The following is a 22,343-nucleotide window of genomic DNA, read 5'->3' as shown; positions in this document are numbered from 1 at the left end:
ATTGACATATAAATTTACACAGCCCCCATCCACCCCCCAAAAATAAGCCGATCAACGAAAAATGCAGCTCTACATATTGTTACAGGCCCCCATCACACTGTACGGGGGCACCAGAAACCGAAATGTCTTTACAACTTCTCTACACCTACAGTAAACTATAAAATCTTCGTATGCGGTCACAAAAATAATTGCGAATTGTTTTGTCGCTTAGAAATACATGTACATTTTTCGAAAGTACCTGTATTGAATCTTAGTGACTTGCCCAGACTGTGTTTTACACAGTTTTTAGAAAGTCGGTGACTCCCTTTATTTTATGCTCCCCCCCCCCAGGGGTCTCTATCCAAAATTTCAGAAACTATCCCTAAACAGATCTAGAAATTCTTCTCTGCAGTTCTATGGTTGTACTAGCTCGTTTTTCTCCTCATTAATTTTATAAAAAACGCACTTCGTGGCCTGTAGTCCGCAAGCGAACTATACCGACCGAGCGACCGCCGCTTGTCGGCGATCTTAGTACCAACTTTTGCGGATAGAATGTGTGACGTGGTCAATGCAACGAATCCTCACGGCTTTTAATCTCAGATTTCTAGACCGGAGCCGCTATTTCCTTGGAATAACTGCTCAATTATCGTGCAGTGGACCCCGTTCCAGACCCACTACGTCTCATAAAATCTGGTAGTGCCGGGAATCGAACCCGGAACCTCTGGATCTGTAGCCAGGAACTCAGGTTCCTCAGCCAGGTTGTCTCATTAAGTTCATACCTCACACAAAAATACGGGAATCTATCAAGTGCATGCAATTCTGAGGCATTCAGCACACAAGACACACCAGAGATATCTATGGAACGTATGCAACCCCAACACACGCGAACTGGATCGTGTCATTCGGCGGTGTATAATTTCAGCAGTTATAATAACGTCGTTAAGCAACAAAATATTGTCTATAGTACATGAACTTGCTTCAAAAGTTAATCACTTGGTCGATAATACCTTGCTGTCATGAAGCTCCAAGGTTCATTTCCATGTTCACAAAATTATGCCACTAAAATTTATCGTGAGCAACTTTAATCGATCCCATAACATCACAACTTATTTCTTTAAGGCCTATCTTAATATTATCTTCAAACTTAGTCTATCTTCTACACTGCCTTTTCCTTGGAGATCTTCCTCCCCCCCCCAAAAAAAACTGGGGTTTCAGGTTTTCACGGCGGTGACTGTGAAGATTAGTGTCTTCTGAGGTGCGAAAACCTGCAGTCGGTTAAATACTTACCATAATTTTGCAGGAATCTAGGCGTCTCCAATTTCAGGGTATGACTCTTCTAAAAGACATTTTTACCCTGAAGATGGAGGCATAATATTCCACCGAAATTTTCTTACACTGATGACAGGTATCAGGTTCGTTAAAACATTGGTACCTATATATCAGACTAAACGGCATCATATCCCAGTAGACAGAAATGCTTATTATGTTATAATTCATTCCTCATTTGGGGCAAGTGTAACAAACGGGCAGCTCAGCCCCCCAAAAAAACACATTCTAATAAATTATGATTTATTAATTTTGAAAATAATTTGAGGTTTATAAAACGCAGAGGCACTTAAGCCCTTTTCAAATGACAGCATTTATGAGTACGGACTATGCAGCTGTATTTGAAATACAGCAACAAATAATTCAGTATAAATGTGACGAGGTAGGTGAGGGTCAGACCGTGGGGGTGGCGGGGTTGGCGGGAGGGGGCTGCTGATTGCGTGGTATTGATGACTTCCGCAGCAGGCAGTAGGCCTATGCTTTCTGGTGACAGGGCAATAATCATGATCTACCCCCCCCCCACTCATACCTCCACATCCCAACCCCTCTCAAAAACACATGCATTCCTCTGGCGTCGTTTTTTTTTGTTGGAAAATCGTGGAAAATCTAGACAGATTACATCCCTACCGTGCAGTGTCACACTGAGACAAGCACCCCATATATAAATTAAAATGAACTATATAAAAGTTAAAAAGACTGAATTTTTTATCGTTAACATAAATGTCAATGACGAAAATGACGGTTATGATAGTGATGATGTTAAAAAATAACAGTTATAAAAGTATTGAATTCGTGAACAGCTCAATATGCAATATCAAAGAGATTATAAAACTCAATAAAAAAGAAATATTTTTGTTAGGCGGTTCAGGCATTTGACATGTCATTACAGTACAGACCCATAAACGAGTGACTACATAAGAACTGCTCGTAACAGCCTTTTGTGTAAACATGTACAAAAACATTAGCAAACCGCAGAACGTAAATAAAGTCTTCTGGACAGTCATTCAGTCGGTCAAGAAAATTTGTGATTTTGTGGAAACTGAAGTACTGGAAGCGGGGGGAGGGTTGCAAGCTAGACATCTACCCCTCCCCCCCCCAGATTTCTGGAAAAGAACATTACAACTGAGAAAAGGAATTCTAACTAATTCCACGGAGCTGGGTCCTTCTTGAGAAGCCACCAGTCACACACCTACCCAAGAACTTCCCAACTAACTTCACGGAGCCGGGCCCTTATTGAGAAGCCACCAGTCACACACCTACTCAAGAGCTTCCCAACTAACTTCACAGAGTCGGGTCCTTCTTGAGAAGCCGCCAATCACACACCTACTCAAGAACTTGCCAACTAACTTCACAGAGTCGGGCCCTTCTTGAGAAGGCACCAATCACCCAAATACCGAATATTAATATCAAAAGTCAAAGGTAAAGCTGCCCCTGTGTTTAATTAATGAAGCACAACGCCATGAAGACGTACGGGGGAGTGGACGTATAGCTCCGCAATTCTTGACCTCGACACTAGTTGGAGGTAGGTGGTCAGCTTCATGCACCAAAAATTAAAATTATTTTTAAAAACTTATTCTTCTATTCTGAATACCCTAGGGCATTAGTTACCAAACTTAATGCCCACCCAACAGCACCCGTCAGCGTAGCAAAGACTTCATCGCACCGTTCTTCTTACTGTACTGACCCTTATAGCCTTACTCACTTGCAAACATGTGTTAAATTATTCTTCGTGGCCTCCTTCCGTCGCGAACCCTTGAGGGTCGCGAACCACACTTTGTGTAGCCACGCTTCAGACAAATTAATTCGCAGTGTAGTTGACCCATAAGTATATCAATGGTCATCTGTCAGTAAGGTAAAGATGAAATATATATCACATGACGGAGTAGGGTGACGCACAGGTAAAGTTCCACGCATTATTAAGCCGAAACTAGATGGAAGTGAGTTTCTTGCTCTAGCCACTCTTATTCTCTGAAGAAAAGTCAATAACTGACTAAATATTGGTTAAAGATGTCGGTTCCGACCAGGGAGAGTCAATAAATATGTCACAAATGGATATAAAACGTAAAACATGTGATATTCGAACCTGGAAAAAACATTTCTCTAGATATCTTCCACTAACACTGTTACACTTGTTCCATCGTTTTACACAGGCGTTGAAACTCACAGCATAGAAGTTCTTTGGCTGTTGTCCTAGCCACTTCTGCATCTCCGTTTCAACTTCTTTGTCATCAGCGAAACGTTTGCCACGTTTCTCGACCCAGCTGTGAACCACTTTACGCGATATACACTTCCCACCGTAAACAAGAAACATTTCTTTATTAATATCCTTCGCATTGAGTCCTTTTACCCATGAAAACGCACATCAGAACGTTGCTCCTCGGTAGTACACCCTCAAGCGTGATCGCCATCTTGACTACTGAAATCAGCCTCTGAAAATGCGCATGCGCGTCTACTACATAGACTGTCATGAAGCTGAACTGTGCTGCTACCTAGTGATACACATAGAAAAGTCATTACGTCAATTACAGCTGTTTTACTTCCATTCGTGGCCTATTTACTGAGTCTCCCTCGTATTACCAAGTTCTTTCCCCGATATGAATCATGAAAAGTCAAGGGGGCACTGACGTGTGTCATTTGCGCCGTAAGGCCACATTGTGTCTGACAAGCGTCTCTCATCGTTTCTTACAGCAGGCCAGCAACAACAGTTCCGTGCGCTTGCCCTTGGCCAACGTCCGTTCTTAGATTCACCCTTCACGAACCATCTCCGGGAGCTCGAGTCCTACCACCATCACCACCACAGACGCAAGAGCGAAACGGCATCTGGTGGCGGCTTCAAGGTGCCAGGCGCCGCTACTACCCCCGTCCAAGGTAAGACATACGGATTTCATTTTCAATTAAAATTATGAGTACTAACTTCGGGAATATAACGCCGTGTAGTCCGTTGAAAGTCAACAGACGTTTCGGAGGAACATATCACCTCCATTTTCAGGGTCGAATAAGCAGAAAAAGATACCAGCGTGAAAGCAAGTTGAAAACATCAGCTCACGCTGGTAACTCGCTCGGCTAATTGGACCCTGAAGGTGGAACCGATATGTTCCTCCGAAACGTCGGTTGACTTTCAACAGACAACACGGCGTTATATCTCAGAACTTTTCTTCCGTAAGGTAGCCTATACAGAGTATGACCTCCTGATGCGTAGAGTTCATGTACGACAATTTCTTTACTATTAGGCTACTACGCGGTAGCGTAGTTGGTTAAGGCACTATTATACAAGCCAGAAGGTCGCGGGTTCAAGTCCCGATGAGGTTATTGGATTTGTTCAATTGACCTAATGCTTCCAGCCGCACTATGGCCCTGGGGTCGACTCAGCCTCTAACAGAAGTGAGTACCAGGAATCTTCCAAGAATAAGGAGTAAGGCTGACAACCTCACCTCCATCTGTGAGCCGATTGTCTACAAAATGTGAGACCTTCAACATCTCACAACCCTATGAGCCTCCACGGCCTGTTACAGGGATAGCTTTACTTTTACTCTTTTTTACTTTTATTAGGCTGTTAAAGGCATTAAGCAACAAATCCGCGAAGGAATTTGTTCCTTCCTTTTCGGTTTTACGGTTCTTACGGCAGCGACTATGAAGTGTGCTACCTTCTGGCATGTGACACCGTGCAGTCCGGTAGAAGTTTAGGGCTTTTAGAAGAGTCGAAGAGTATGCCGAACAAATAGTATCTTACTCCTCGGAATTACTGGATTTTCGGACTTTGTCTATCGCCCAGTATTCTATTTCCGTCCTCAGGCAGGGCGGGGGAGACACCTACTCTGTTAGATCCTTTAGAAAGAGCTAACCTCAATCACTCCCACCTGAGGACGGAAACAGTTCCAGTTTCCGAAACGTTATATTTTCTAGTTTTTAGAATACCGGACGATGGCTTACCCTTCGACCATAAGCACATACGTAAGTAATAANTAAGATCTAGAAAAACCGAAGTGAACGGAGAAGTTTATGGAGGTAGGCCTAGGCGCACTGGGGCTGTAGTGCCATGGGGGGAAAAAAGTGGCGCTGGGGCGGGTTTTCTACGACCACTTCGGTTTCCTCTGCCAATTTTCATTCCACCAATTGCTCCATTATCATATCACCCGGGGCAGGCTACAATAGGCCTATCAGTGGCCGCCGTGCCGAGTTGATCCAGTTGGACTCCACCCCCCACTAAGCTTCACCGAAACGTCGATTAATTTCTACCGGACTATACGGTGTCAGATCCCTGTAGAAGTTTGTTTTATATTACAGGGTAACGACTAGACTGTACTCTTTCTCATTACTTTTCTTGCGTAAATCAGAAGCTACAAAGTGCATCATATGCCTAACGAGGTATTCCTAAAGTCACCCTGAAATTGTTGGGGTTCAAAGTTTATCTCCAACACCTCCAAGCATGTGCTAGCCTTCAGAAAGAAACCGTCTCATTCCCCAGCCTTACATTCTGAACCTTCCAAACGAAAAGCTAACAAAAACGTATTGTTGGATCCTCTTATGTACGTAACAAATAGTTACGCTGTTGTTACTATAATGAAGGCTCTACTAACTTGACTATGTCAAATCACACGCAAATGCTGCCATCTGGAGAGCGCAAACTGAAACAGTAACATGTGCGTGTGTATAAATTGCTTTCACAAAATGGACCAACAGACAAAACCATAATCTAGTTCAGGGGTAGTTAAGCCTGAACGACTTATTTGATGCTGGATTGAAAGTATTTCATTACATTATGTAATTTAACGACGTTGTTTCAACTTCAGAGGATCTGAAACGTTCAATGGGGAATAAGATGGCATTGCCCTATTTAAATGTATTATCACGTGTCCGGGGTTCCGTGACTAATACTAATGGGTTCTGGATTGGGCGATTGGATTTACTGGCACATCTTTACAATTACAATCAACTACAACAGCTCACAATCCATGGCTGCCTACGACTCGCTCCGTACCTTACTGGACTACGCGTGTCTTCTCTTCCGCTGCGACTGACTTGGTTCTGATTTACGAATTGATCACTTATACTGTGACTGTCTTGAACGACTATTGCCTTCTGAATTCTCTTGCGAACGAATCACTGAATTCCTTACGAATGAATCGTACTTCTCAGCACGGCTACGTATATACGCTACCGGTAACCATGGAAAATGTCTGTTGCCTGTCTGTTGCCATGGAACCGCTGCCTAGTAAGGACTTATTCTGCGTCTGTTTGTTGCTGCGGGATTGTGTTTTGCGAGCCGTTGGCTAGCAATGGATTTCCGCTTTGGCTCGACTATTCCAGCTTTCAGGCGTCATGTCACAGTAATATTCTAGCCTTTGCACGACGAAACGCAATAAATATCTCCGTTAGGATAGCCGATAATCACGTGGACATTAGATTGTTTATAACAGTTCTTAGGTTGAAGGATGCTCTCTCTTCGGATGTGACGTCACGTAATCCGGTGTAAGTCTACAGACGTTCCGGATGAACGGTCTGCTTCTGCCTTCAGTGTAGAGTGCGCTAAACAAGGAACCAGCTAGAAGCAAGCAACAGATAGGTGTTGTCTGCTTCTTGTAGGTTGCTTGCTTCGCTTACTCTTAGACCCTGAAGATGGAGATAGTATGTCCCTCCGAAAAGTCATAGAACTTATATCAGACCACACGGCGTCACGTGCCGGAAGATAGTACTTTTCGTAGTCACCGTTATGACAATCTCATGAAATAATCTTTTTCTCAGGAAATACATCAGTGGCGATTCCTTCTGAATAATTACACGTATTCTGACAGTAAAGTTCGCGAACTCGTCGCAGTTAAAGTATTCGTTGCTGAATATCAATGTGGTCTCCTTCAAAATATTGTCCTTTGGAAGCTATGCACCGATGCCAGCGCCTAGTTCATTCTTCAAAACAATTTTGGAACTGGTTTTATGGTATGGCCTTCAGAGCTGCTATCGCATTACACCTGATGTCATTAATGTCATCAAAATGCCTCCCATTCAATATTTTCTTTATCTTCGGGAACAGAAACAAGTCACTTGGGGCTAGATCCGGTGAATAGGAAGGGTGTTCCAGCACATTTATTTGTTTACTAGCTAAAAACTCCCTCACAGACAGTGTTCTTCAGTGAGCTCCTTTGGGACCATTTTTGCACACCTTCCTCATGGCAAGATCTTCAGTTAAGATTTTCCTAACTGTTTCTCTGTCGATGTTCGCTTCATCTGCTTTGTTCCTGACAGTCAGCCGATCTTCACGCACATTTTTTTCCTCAGTTCTGTTCGTTGCTGGACGTCCTGAACTCTCTTCATCAGTGACACTTTCTCTTCCCTCAGAAAAATGTGTCACCCACTTATAAACTGCTGTTTTCTTCATAGCATTATCCCCTAAACTTTCAGCGGTTTCGCTTCCACTCTTGCCAAGTTTAACAAGAAGCTCCGACAGTCTCGCGATGTCACACCAAAACACACTCAGACAATAATAGACGCCACTCAGAAAGAGACTGCCGTATACCAACAACAACAAAAAAAATAAACTCCGTGATTTTAGTCCGCAAGCGAACTATACCGACCGAGAGACCGCCGCTTGTCAGCGAAGTTTAGTGCCAACTTTTGCGGATAGAGGGTGTCACATGGTCAGCGCAACGAATCCCCACGGCCGTTAATTTGATCAACAACAACACAGCTGTGAAACGCTGATATACCAACGTTATATAACCCAGCAGAGTTTTCTGTCCACTACTGCCACGGCACGCACACGGTGGCGAGTTCGCGAACTTTATTGTCACCTTATAAGGTTATCTTGTTCGGCATACGGATCAATGGCATAATGAATGTTTGCGTTCCATAACAGACTTTATAAGGATGAGGTGACAGGAGGCTGGAGAAAACTGCATAATGAGGACCTTCATAACTTGTACTCTTCTCCAAGTATAATTAGAATGATCAAGTCAAGGAGGATGAGGCGAGCTGGGCATGTAGCACGAATGGGGAGACGAGAAATGCATATAGGATATTGGTGGAAAAGCCAGAAGGAGACCACTGGCAAGACCAAGGCGTAGGTGGGTGAACAATATTAAAATGGATCTTAGAGAGATATTGTATGGATTGGATTGATCTGGCTCAGGATATGGAGAAGTGGAGGGGTCTTGTGAACACGGTAATGAACCTTTGGGTTCCATAAAATGCTGGAAAATTCTTGAGTAGCTGCAGAATTGGCTTCTCCTTAAGAAGGGCTCAGCTCCATAAGTAAGCAAGCAACAGACTTTATGTTTCTTATCTAGTTGAGCAACTAGTAGCTTCTATAAGGACTCTCTTTAATTCAGTTCGTTGTTAGCTTATTTAATGACGTTTTTCCCAATTGCAGGGGCGATTTAATGGGGTGTGTGTCCTACTTGATATATCGTTACATATTACTGTATGTCTTTCTTTATGCAGCATAGTGTGCCGTTTAGTGACTATCTCCCCGCCTGCTGCTCCCTCTGGAGCACAGGGCATCCATAAAACGCTTCGTTTCACTTCAGTTTCTTAATCTTAGACAGTCAGTAGGACTCCTTGGACGGTGGATCAGCCCATCGCAAGGCCGCTACCTACACAGGACAACACAAACACAGAAAAAACGTACACAGACATCCATATTTTGAGTGCGATTCGAACCCACGATCCCAGCGTTCGAGCGGGCGAAGGCGTTTCATGCTTTAGACCGCGCGGCTACCGTGATCGGCATTTAGTGAATAGTGTTTCTGTTCTAATTGGCGTGTACATTGCTCTCATTAGCTATATTGCGGTCTTCTGTGATGTGACGTCGTGTAGTCTGGTAGATAAGTACCAGCATTTCGGAAGAACCTGCTCCCTCCGTCATTATGATCAGTGTAATTGTACCCTGAAGATGGCGGCAGTGTTTTCCTCAAAAACTTTTGTAAGCACCTACCAAGACTACACGTTGCCAGAAGACCGCCTTACGAGTAGGAACACGAGCTTTGATCACCCCCTCGTAAGTTTAAAAGAAAAAGATAAAATGATGAACTCTAAGTCGCATGGCACACGTCTAGCAGTTCGTCATTGGTTGTCTTTTGTTACTGGACTGCCCGCCCGGCCGTTACTCCTTTTGTGACGCATCACGCAAGGCGCTACACGCTGCCTACACTTGTGCGGCACCGCGATTATTGTTGTCGCCCAAAACACCGTCTTCCTACATTAATTCGGGCCCTTTTATATTATGAGAACAGTAAACGTGTATCTGTGAAAGAAAAGATTTGAAATCAAAAACTATTATTATGGCCTTAATCAAAACCAGATGGTTAAGGGACGAAAAAAAAGTCTTCGAAGTTTAATAAAAAAATGGTAAACGTACCCAATCCCTCCTCTGGAGACGCTTCTGCTTTCGGACGTCTGCCTAAAGAGAATATCCCGGCTACATATACGAGGGGGTACGCAAAAGAAACCGAACTTATTTTTTTTTTGAACTTATTTATTCAAATTTTAAGCACAAACCTTCAATCCCTTTCAAAGTACTCTCCACTTACACTAATACACTTGTCTAGTCTTTTATTCCATTTTTCAAAAACATTGTCTAAATTCATCTTTTGAGATGCTTGACAGCGCCTCCGTCGTTTTTTTCCTTCACCTCAGCAACACCAGCAAAACGCTGAAAAAAAGTTTTGATCATTTCGGGGCTCTTCTTTCAAAGCACAGCATGCTTCCACGCTACCTTGTTTTTGTTCAGCAGTCAGCAGTCGTGGCACGAATTTCGCAGCCACCCTTTTCATTCCCAAATCTTCTGTCAAAATTCGCTGAACTGAGCTCCAAGTCACTCCCGACAGCTCCACAATTTCTTCAATGGTCAGTCTTCGATCTTCCTTGACGATTTCACGATTTTTTTCAACATTTTCGTGTGTTCGGGCCATTGCAAAAACGACAATCATACAGAACAGTTGTCACTATAAACTCTGCCGAAACTAGTCCTTACCTTTTGAAGCAACGGTAGTCGGCTTATCGACTCAGGAATGTTAGCTCTATGCGCTCATAGCGGCAAAACGCGGTACTACAAAAGCTCTGCCCACAAAAAAATAGTTCGGTTTCTTTTGGGTACCCCGTCGTATGTATTCATTTATGGCTTATTTCAATTAGATTATACAGAACTGTAACTCTGTATGTGGGGGTTTCTCTCTATGGCTCTACAGTCAATTATTTGACCCTGGCAGCTTTTTCAGATACTTGATCTTTTACACAGTGGGTAGGACTCATTGGACGGGGGATCAGCACGTCGCAAGGCCGCTACCTGCACACAGAACAACACGAATGCAGAAGAAATGCACACAGACATCAATTCCTTGAGTGAGATCCGAACCCATGACCCTAGTGTTAGAGCGGACGAAAACAGTTCATGTCTTAGACCGCGCGGCCACTGTAATTGGCGACCGTGGGTTTTTACGGGAGGAACATAGACTGGGGGTGTTTGTGAACAGGGTGCTGAAGAAAATATTTGGATCGAAGAAGGATGCAGTGACAGGTTGGAGAAAACTGCATAATGACGAGCTTCATAACTTGTACTCTTCGCCAAGTGTAATTAGAATGATCATATCAAGGAGGATGAGATGGGCATGGCATGTAACACGCATGGGGAAGAAGAGGAATGCGTACAGAATTTTGGTGGGAAGGAAGGAAATAGACCTCTAGGAAGACCTAGACGTAGGTGCGAGAATAATATTAAAATGGATAGGGTACTATGAACTGGATTGATCTGGCTCAGGATGGGATCAGTAGAGGTTCTTGTGAACACGGTAATGAACCTTGCGGTTCTATAGAATTTTGGGAAATTCTTGAGTGGGTGAGCGGATTGCGGTTTCCGAAGAAATGCTTTCCTCGATGGTGTCTGTTAGTTACAGCTAACGTGTATTTAACAACACGGACAGCAGCTCAGATTTTGTGCGAGCAAATTATGGGATGATGACTGAACAATGAATTACAAATGGTGAATGGTCGTGACATACCCGTAATTTGAGGCACTATCCTGGAATTTACTTGAAGGAATTAAGGAAAGTTAGGAAGAATCACAGTAGGAAGAGTCGCCCAATGGGCATAGATTTGATCTTAAACCTCTGACATATGAAGCAGATTTCCTACTCACTCGACAGAATCGTTCCGTTTTGGGGGACTTTATAGACTTCTGCAAAGAATTTAACCGCGTCCATTATGGCTCAGACGTTTCCATGTACAGCAAGAAGTTACTCAAAGTTACAGATCATGCAACACGGTGATCTGTTGCTGTCCAGAATATCTTGTACAGCATACTTCATCTACGCTGTCATCTGAAAACACAGCTATATCGTCATATATTTTTTTAACACACAAAATATGTTTCCAAAAAATCCTGTATAGTTATGATTTGTAACCACTGTAACTGCCATAGCTCATAAGTAATTGACATAAAATGGAGAACTGAATATTTTTAGTTTGAAGAATACAAAGATATTGTGACGAATATGACCATTGCTAGACAACGGTTCGGTTAGCATGTTCCCGCGCAACGAACAGACGCGAAATAGTCCATTGCTAGACGAACGGAGCAACTGATGAAACAGATATCAAGAGACGAACAGTTCGAGGTGGTGGTTTCTCTTCTGTTCGCCCCGAGTTATAAAAGAAAGTTCATTCGTGAACTGATTGAATCATTCATTCGGTCGTAAGAATGTTCAGAAGTTGAGTGTTCAGCTGTGGAGTGTTACCCAGCGGACAGCGGAAGCTGAAGAAGTGACCGATTCGTAAATCAGAACCAAGTCAGTCACAGCGGAAGAGAAGACACTCGTAGTCCAGTAAGGAAAGGAGCCAGTCTTAGGCACCCACTGATTGTGAGCTGTTATAATTCACTGTAATTGTAACAGAAGTCCCAATAAATCCAATCATCCGATCCATAACCCGTTATTATTAGTCACGGAACCCCGGACACGTGACAATATGATCTTAACAACAATTATGTAATGTCTGCACAAAAGAAAATCAAGATTTTACATTTAGAGGCGCCATGTTACTTACACTTCAGAAATTCGCACAACTGTTCTGTTATTACCTTTATTCATAGGGCAATAAAATATCCTGAGGGGGGTTTAGTACTCACTGTCATGACGTTATTACCAAGTTTCATGAATACTCGTCAAAACATGGGATTTAAGGTTCTCACTGCTAAAAATTGTCCCATTCATATCAGGCTCTATTGGGATGTGACTCTCTTTGGTTTTCTAAATAATTACCAACGTTTCGTAGGGACCTGCTACCTCTTACCCTGAAGGTGGAGCAAGCAGTTCCTCTGAAACACTGGTACCTGTCTACCAAACTACACAGCATCACATTGCATAATATTTGATCTGGAGGCCCGTCGAAGTGTTAAAATTTTTTTTCAGTGTCAAAGGAAAAAAAAAACAAACAAAAGGATGTGATATACTGTGTCTAAAATATTTTTGATGTTGCGTCACAATCAGACAGTGATGTAGACTACTGTATCATTAGAAATTTATTACATTTTACGATGTGATTCTAAATTATTGTTGGGGTTTCCGTGGTATCTGATTTTCAAATCGGAAAAAAGAAAATAAAACTGCTGATGGAGTATCAGAGTGTAACTCAAACAGTTTTATTTTGCAATGCTGTACTCGCCGCAATGATGTCTGATAGAAAATATGACGTCATACCTCAAAACACGACTGTTCAAGAGGAGCAATGTGTGTACTTTGGTTTTCCGAAACAAAGTCCGTTACAAAAACGCAACGTCGTAACAAAACTCAATATGGAAAAGATCCACCTTCAGATAATGCTATCCAGCGTTGGTTACAACAATTTCAAGAGCTGGTAGTGTTCTGCACCGAAAAGGAGCTCGAAACTGAAAATTGTTGCTACGATCGAAACAGTTACGCCGCAAATGCTGGAGAACACTTTGAGCGAAACCGAACACCGCTTAGGCACGTTACATGACACGAAATGCGCGTATGTTGAAGTTGCCTAGCATTCTGCAGCACTGATTCTACATGTAATAAAACTTTTTCGGTCACACTTTCATATTCCGTAAGCAGTTTTATTTTGTTCTTCCCAGTTTGAAAGTTATAGGCCATGGAAACCACGAAAACAACGTAGAATCACACCGTATTTTCAAGGCATGATGTGAATCAAACTCGCCACAGCATCTGGCTACGCGCTGGACGACCGAGGGGTCGTAGTTCGAGTCCAGGTATGGTCAAGAGTTTTCTCCTCTCCATGTCCAGACCGGCTGTGGGGTCCACCCAACCTCGTATTCAATTGGTACCGGGGGTAAAGCGGCTGGGACGTGAAACTGACCACTGACATCCAGCTAATGTCGAGGTCAAGAAAATGTGGTTCTATATATTCAATCTCCCAAACGCCTTCATGGCGTAATGCTTAATTTGTTAAGCACAGGGGCAACTTTACTCGTACCTTCCCTTACGTGTTCTAGTCAATGAGTGACGCACTCTCAAAGATGTATTCGACAGACTATACCTTAACGCTACATTATTTAGAAAACAGAGTAGGACAAAAAGCACATAAAAACAATGATATATTGTAAGCCTATCGACCCTTGTAAAGTAAAGAAAGTGATCTATAGATACACATCAGTGGCACATAAAAGAATATGCATGCGGGCCATGGAGCAGAAAATATTGTTATTACATCTGTGACAAATTCGTAAATCGTTTCCACGGTTCCGACTGCGTTCACAAAGCTCAGTTTCCGACTTTCTATCTGCAGGAGATGCGATCAGAACTTTCATCTCTGATCTGTCACGTGCGAGTCACACCTAACAGAACTCGGAAATCAAGCGAGAAACTCTTCCGAAACGAAGTGGAATCTTAAAAGTATGGAAAGTGAAACTGGGTGACAAGGAGGCTCTTATGTAATATTTCGATATGCGACCTGTCACGTCCCACGAGAACAATAGGAATCCATAACTCAGAAAACCGCCAAAATACGTAGTAGTAGTCCTATAGGTCTACACTAACGCAGATTTCTCGCCGAGGATACAAGCCTACTACGAGAAGGATTCTGTAAAAACTACATTTCTCTGTTTATAATTTAATGATGTGAAACGGACAATGAATACAAATAGAACAAAAAATACGCACTGGAATGCCTTTTTATTCTATATCGCTGGGTTTTTGATCTTCTACGTCGTCCTGTATTCTAAAGAACAAGTCTGGCAAACTGGATCTCTCCGATATCAGGCGAGAGGATAGGAGGCATCTTTTGTGTTGCGTCTGTTAAAAAGGTAAAGCTATCCAGGTAACAGGGCGTGCAAACCCATAGGGTTGTGAGATGTCGCGGCTCCCACATTTTCTGCAAAATCGGCTCACAGATGGCGGTGACGTCAGCCTTACGAGCCGGCCAGCCTTTACCCGCATGAAGATTCTTGGTACTCATTTCTGTTAGAGGTTGAGTCGATCTGAGGATCATAGGTCAATTGAAAAATTCAATTACCTCGTGGGGAATCGAACCCGCGACCTTCCGGCTTGTAGCATAGTACCTCAACCATGTCACACCCCCTCTCGTGGAAATCTATAAACTAATAAGCTCTGGGAAGAATTGCCTACTTTCCTTTAATACGACATGGACAGCATAGAAAAAGACGCGTCCAACAAGTCTTCTATTGTTGCGTGTATTCGTTGCCGCAGTAACGTTTCTACCGAGCCGTTGCCTAGCAACAGTAGGGGAATACACATACAGACACACAGACTGATGGGAGGAAATTATGAAGCACGCCGTTGAAATGGGCACATGTGCCATGATATACATACCAAATTTCATAACGATTGGTTCAGCCAATCAAAAGTTGATAGAGTGGGATACACGGACACACGGAGATCATGGTGATGACATAAGCCTGCTTTCATTTTTAGCCTACTTTCCTTATTTTGAAAAAAATTAAATTAGGCTTATGTGATCTCCATGCTGTCTGTGTATATCGTCGAATTGCGGTATGGTAGATGAATGACGGTTTGTAAATTGCTTTAAAAGATACAAAAACACGGATCTAGAGCGTTACAGACATTTCGGAGGGACATATCGCTTTCATATTCAGGGTTGAAGCATATGCATGAAACTAGCATGAAGTATACTGCCTCCACGGGGTCCACACCTGTTCTAGGCCTCACCAAGCCTCCTATCCAATGGGTACTGAGGGCTCTTTCCGCGGGTCTAAAGTGGCCGGGGCGTGAAGCCGACCATTCACCTCCATTTTGTGCCCAGCTCAAAAATACGTGGATCCATACATCCATACATCGGACTGTTGGAACATAACTTTAGTAAAATGGGGCACTGTGCCGCACAGTACGGACCAGAGCAAGACACTACACGTGTTGTACTCACCGACTCCAGTTCCCAGCGCAGCCAGACGGGACGCTAGCGGGCGGGCAGTTATCCCTGCGCCCAGTGCGATGCATACACGTTTCAAGTCACTTCTCCACTACAGAAAAGAGTATCACAGTTTTCCACAGAGCATAATGCGTTTCCATCCTCACTTCAGAGTATCTGCATGTAGTCGAAGCCAAGTCAAATGCGGATGCTTGCCAAACTATAAGCCACAACACCACAAAACACACGCAAATATTTCCAATCTTAATCTCAATTTAAATTAAAACAACAGAAGTTAATTCCGAAATTTAATGATTGAATGAACTACCCAGATACCATGGCAACGAACAGCACAGTCAAATAGGCAACACGCTTGCTTCATATTAGAGATGTCATATTCTCGAACCTCGCCCCGCAGACTTGCTATTCCAAAATTTTTCGCTGTTTTGCTCAGTCTCTTCGTTTTAATGCCGAGGTCATACTTTAAATCAGGTCATGAAGTTTCCTTCTATGTCCCTTCCGTTTCGTTATTTGTTACCAGTGCTAATATTCGAAGCTAAATTGGGTGAGCTACTGACTAACTTCATGGCGCTGAGCCCTTCTTGAGAAGCAGCCAGTTGTACAGGTTCTCAAAACGTACCATCATTTTATGGCACCCGAAGGTTCGTTACCGTGTTCACAAGGGCCCTCCACTGGTCCCTATCCCTATCCCTAGCCAGATTAATCCAATCCATACCATACCATCCTATATTTCTAAGATCCATTTTAATGTTATCCTCCCACGCACGTCTAGGTCTTCCTGGCTTTCCTACCAATATTCTATATTCATTCCTCTTCCTCCCCAGTCGTGCTACATGCCCTGTTCATCTCATCTTCCTCAACTTGATTATTCTAATTATGCTTGACGAAGAGTACAAGTTATGAAGCACCTCAAGCACAATAGATCATTGAGGTCGCAGTGCGAAGGCCAGTTTTATAGCTCACCCCTCATACTCATAGTATGAAGCTCCTCATTCTACACCTCCCTTCGGTCCAAATATTCTCCTCAGCTCCCTGTTCTCAACCACCCTCACTCTGTGTTCCTCCCATGTCAGAGACCAAGTTTCACACCCATACAGAACCACTGGCAAAATATGTAGTTTTGTATATTCTAAGTTGTATGTTGCGCTACTAACAAGTTCCTTAAATAAATCGTAACTAAAGAGATAAGAAGCCTTTAAAAGGTCCTTTCAAATCTGAAAAAGAGAAACTAAAAAATTTGAAATTCAAATTACAATTGTACATAAAGAGAAGTAAAGGCATCCCTGTAACAGGCCGTGGAGGCCCATAAGGTTGTGAGATTTTGAGGTTCCCACATTTTCTAGACAATCGGCTCATAGATGGCGGCAAGGTTGTCAGCCCTATGCGCCGGCCGCCCTTTACCTACACCTCATCGGGACTCGAGCTCGCGACCTTCCTGTCTCAACCAACTACGCTACCGCGTGCCCCCACGATTGTACATAACTGAGTACAAAACGCCATGAATTTCGAATTACATATACCTGATAGGACGGAGGTACGAATTTCTACTTAGAGAACAGATATACTGGCTGGAGTTTCTCGGGGTTTTCCTTAGACCATCCAGTAACATGTTGGGACAGAACCTCAATACCTGCCCGCACATATTCTTCTGTTTCATTCTTATTCTTACATTCGACGCTTTATAACCAGCACAACTGACAAAGTTTCGTTAAATAAACCAGAACACAAGGATACTGAAGCGAAACAAGTCTTTCGCTTGAGTCAATTTGACTCAAATACATCACAAAATTTAATGTATCTTTCAACTAATGACAAACATTGGCCTATCTCAATCTTTACCGCCGGAATATCTCTAAATAGTCGAAAATAAATGTATATCTAAGTACGTCACGAGTGTAGATTAAATTAATTGGTCAAATAATATCTATATTCTGATGCATTCAGTTCGATTCTCGCCGTAGGCTAAGTTATTCTCTCTCAGGCCCACGTTTCCATGGTTTTATACAGAACTATTCCTGGACAGTTCACTGAATTACTGCACGACTAGTTTACGTCCAATTTTATTCCCCTAGCTTTTATAGCGTCGTTAAATATTCTACGAATTAATGACAACAGAATAAGACAGAACTGTTTAGATGAAGACCTGGCGTTACGAACACTGCCATAACTGCGCACCTGGTTATAAAATTGGGCCTACTCATAACTGACAATAATTAATAAATAATAACTACTTTGAGCACATAATATCCACCTTGTTTTACCACTAAAATTAATAACGAAACTGTTTATTTTGACCGTCAAAGCATATATCTACAAACGGACACTGTATACTTGGTATAGACACGAGCAATGTCTTCGTAGTCCAGCAGTCAACTGACGTGGCATCACCTCACTAGTAGCGCTAGTGTGAGTCAAAAGTACAACTACATTCATGAAATTAATTCATTAAAATAAAAACTCTTGACCAATCATTAAATTATATAAATAGCTTCGTGTCCTAATGGTTTTGTAGTAATAGAAATGAACATACAACCCCAAAATAAAGGCTTAAGTATGACAAAATAAAACATTAATATGACAGGAATGGCTTAATACCCAGTGTGCGTACGCATACAGATCATAGTGGATACCTCCTATAGAGACTGTCATACAGAACTACAGGCTTATGAATACTAAGAAAAGATAAACGGCGATTTTCAGGGCCAGTACAGCGGAAAATTAATACTGGTAAAGTAAATTAAAGGCGGCAGTATTTAGCACTTTAGTAAATACTGTATGGTAAGGTAAAAGTAAATTTGTCCCTGCACTTAACTAATTAAGCACTATGCCATGAAGGCGTATGGGGGAGTGGATGTATAGATCCACATTTTCTTAACCTCGGCACTAGTTCAGGTGAATGGTCAGCTTCACGCTCCTGCCGCTTTACCCCCCGCTTTAACCTCCTGTACCCATTGGATAGGAGATTGGGTGGACCCTAGAACCAGTCTGGACAACTTGAAGAAGAGAAATTCTTGCCCCCACCGGGACTCGAACTCCGACCCCTCGGTCGTCCGGCCCGTAGCCAGTCGCTATACCAACTGCGCTAACCCGACTCCTAATTACTGTACCATACAAGTTAAAAATAGGAGTAAAGGTGGGGTAAAGCTATCCCTGTAACAAGCCGTGGAGGTTCATAGGTTTGTGAGACGTCGAGGCTCCCACATTTTCTAGACAATCGACTCACAGACGACGGTGAGGTTGTCAGCCTTAAGCGCCGGCCCCCTTTACACCCAAGAAGATTCCTCGTACTCATTTCTGTTAGAGGCTGGGTCGACTCCAGGGACATACTGCGGCTGGAAGGATTAAGTCAATCAAAAAACCAATGACCTCATTGAGAATCGAACCCGCGACCTTCCGGCTTTTAGTATAGTGCCTCAACCAACTACGTTACCGCGTGTCCCCCAGAAACAGATTTAATAGAACATATTCCTATCTTGTACATAAAATATAAATATTAAAATATACAAAACTATATTTATTGTCTCATAATTTTCAATTGATTACTGAGGAAGATGGTTTCGGGAAAAATAACGAGAAGACTGCTTGGACACAGGGACGGACAAAATTACATAATGACGAGTTTCATGATTTGTACTCTTCAAGCAATATTTACTTCTTAACTAACCCCATGAGGCAGAGTCTTTGTTGAGAAACTAAGAGTAAATGGCTAGTCAAGAAAAGCAGCCCGTTGTCGTTTTCACAAGAACACAACCGCTGGTCCGTATTCTGAGCCAAATGAATCCAGCGCACTCCTATCGACTCTACTTCCTTAATATCCATTTCAACATTATCCTCCCATCTACGCCTGGAACTTCCAAGTGGACTATTTCCTTCATAATGTGGCGTATCGACACGTAGATATGCAACAATGAGACAACAGCAGTTGTTATGCAACGGCGCGGTGAACACGCTTCTACAACAATAGAACTGCTGTTGGAAATGGTGTTCTCTATGTGGTCCGTGTCGAGAAATTATCTTGAAGACAATCGTGACGACCCAGTCAGTTGACAGAGAACTGAGTTCTGCACAAGGGACTGTGAAGGCAGAAACTGAGTGCGAGAAGCTAAAGAATCTTCATTGTTATAAGCCGTTGCCAGGAAACGGCTTATGAAGACACAGCAGGCTGGAAAATGGCTTAGCGGGTACTATGATAATTTGTGAAATGTGGAGATTATCTATAACGCTGTAATTACTTGCAATTCCGAGTGGGGTGTATAGAACTGGTCAATAAATCCATTCTCCAATCCATACCCGTCTATAGTCACCCCTAAATCATGATAACATTTTCCAAGCTTTTCTCCTTTCTCCGATGAATGCTACATCCTATCCATTTGCTCATCCTAGCAATATCTTGTGAGGGATACGAACAAGCGGGCTCCTGATCACACAGTTTTCGTGACACTTCTGTTACTTTCTCTCCCTTAAATCAAAATATTCTCTTCAGCACTCGATTGTCACACACCGGGATATCTCAGTCGGTACAGCGACTGAGCTATGGGCTGGACGACCGAGGAATCAGTGTTTGATTTCCGGCAGGGGGAACAGATATTTCTTCACGGCGTCCAGACCGGCTCTGGGGCCCACCCAGCCTCCTATCCAGTGGGTACCGGGGGCTCTTTCTCCATTTGTAGAGTGGCTGGGGAGTGACACTCGGCACACACCTGGTGCCGACGTTAAGAATTCGAGGAGATATTCCTACACTCTCCCATACGTCTTCGTGGTGTAGTGCATTGCAGACTACTTCAGTTTTCACAACTTCTTACTTAAAGTTCAGTAAAGGAAACTGAACCTGATAAATAAGATTAAGGTTTCCGGAACAGTGGCGCTGTGTAATTTAGCAGGTAACGTCAGCAACCAGCAAACCGTGATGGCTCAGTCGGTATAGCGACAGGCTACGTGCTGGACGGCCGGGGTTCGATTCCCGGCTTGAGCAAAATTTTTATCTTCTCCATAATGTCCAGACCGACACTGGAGCCCACCCAGCCACCATCCCACAGCGGGGGGGAGGGGTAAACCAACCGGGGAGTGAAGCTGATTACTCACCTCCACTTAGTGCCAACGCAAAAAAATTGTGCAGTTATACCTCCACTCCCCCATATGTCTTCATGTTACAGTGATTAATTAATTAAACACAGGAACAACTTTACCTTTCGCCTACTGCCATCATCTTCAGGGTAGACGGAATTGATAAGTTTACTTCGTATGGGTGCCTGATTGAAAGTACCTGCCACTGCATCAAAACTTTTGGAAGATCTCAAATAGTCCTTCGGTTTGACGAGATTCTAGGTTTGCGCCCCACAGACTGATAACCCTGAGGGGCAGAGGTGCCGCTACAGTTCACACACTAATGTTATTCATTACGCATTGGTCATGGGAAGGCATGCGCTTGTCCTCAAATGCGTGACTTTCCAGATACGCCGGTAAGACAGCAATTGTCAATCTGTCTGAGCAGTGCAAGTGTCACATGGGCTACACAGGTAGTCTTGTGGCCAGCACCCAGACCTCCCACTAAGTCAGCCGAGTCCAGGCTCAGGTCCTACCCTCTCCGGCTAGGTTACTTTTGCAAGATACTGGGCCAGAAAGAATGTTAAGTTGTCCCTGTACTTAATTAATTAAGCACCGCGCCATGAAGACGTGTGGGGAGTAGAGGTATAGCTCCATCATTCTTAACCTCGGCACTAAATGAAGCTGAATGGTTAGCTTCACACCCCGGCCGCTCTATTCTACCCGGCACACATTGGATAGGAGACTGCATGGGGCCCAAAGCCGGTTTGGACGCTGTGGAGTAGAGAAAATATCTTGCTCCTATCGGGAATCGAACCCCGGTCGTCTTATGCGTATCCCGCCGCTATACAGACTGAACTATCTGGATGGTACCTTGCCTAAAAGATGCCAGACTTATTCCATGTCTTTCCAAATTCATCATTCATAACATCTTGCCAGCAGCGCTGTGCTACTTAACAAGGTATCATTCAAATGGCTGAGAAGGAACGAACCCGCAAGGACAGTCCTTTGTTACACTGTCAATACAGCCCACTTTCCTTCTGAGCCTGTGAGGTTCAGGGTTCTCACAGCGGTGAATATGAAGATTACTTTCGTTTGACATGTGACGCCAAGTAGCCCATTCAGTGTAGAAACCCGTCTTTTATCCTGAACATGGAAGCAGTATATTCTTTAGAAAAATTGGTACCTTTGTAGTAGACTACACGTTGTCACACCCAAGAAGATAGTAATCTTCAGGGAGTCAGGGCGTTTTGAGTTGCCGCTTCAAAATAGAGAGAAGAGCGTTTTGGATCAAGAGAGACAAAACTATATTATAATTGACGGGATTATATAACGAGAAATATCAAAAATTTCAACTCCACTTATAATCAACGCTATTGACTGAAGGAAGATAAAATGAGCAATTAGCATACATAAAGAGAAACAATAAATTTCTATAGAATTTTGTTACGAAAACCCTCAAAAAAAAAAAAGAAGTCAAGATGCATTTAAATCCGCCGATTAGTTTTGGAGAAAACTCTTTGAACGGAGAGAGGTGTACAGATATTTCTCATTCATTCATTTATCAATGGCTCTGCGTCCTTTGTTGGGTCCTGACCTCTTCATTTTAACACAGAGGCTAG

The 22,343-nt window shown here is 43.1% G+C and overlaps 2 protein-coding genes across 3 annotated transcripts in view; one reads left to right on the top strand and one right to left on the bottom strand.

The window, feature by feature from the left end:
* Positions 1-18,032, bottom strand: part of LOC111873710 (runt-related transcription factor 3) — a 641,992-nt gene extending 623,960 nt beyond the window's left edge. The window contains exons 1-2 of the mRNA XM_033755183.1: positions 17,930-18,032; positions 15,673-15,877 (exon numbers count right to left, since the gene is read on the bottom strand). The gene's annotated coding sequence lies outside the window, so the exon portion shown is untranslated. The remainder of the gene's footprint in view (positions 1-15,672; positions 15,878-17,929) is intronic.
* Positions 1-22,343, top strand: part of LOC111873714 (runt-related transcription factor 1-like) — a 195,136-nt gene that overhangs the window by 86,756 nt on the left and 86,037 nt on the right. For both annotated transcript variants that reach the window (XM_023868649.2, XM_023868648.2), the window contains exon 3: positions 3,994-4,173. In XM_023868649.2, the coding sequence (XP_023724417.1) occupies positions 3,994-4,173 (180 nt within the window). The remainder of the gene's footprint in view (positions 1-3,993; positions 4,174-22,343) is intronic.

This window comes from Cryptotermes secundus, unplaced genomic scaffold (assembly GCF_002891405.2).
Source record: "Cryptotermes secundus unplaced genomic scaffold, Csec_1.0 scaffold31, whole genome shotgun sequence".
NCBI classification, from domain to species: Eukaryota; Metazoa; Arthropoda; class Insecta; order Blattodea; family Kalotermitidae; genus Cryptotermes; species Cryptotermes secundus.
This window is presented reverse-complemented; position numbering and strand designations above follow the sequence as displayed.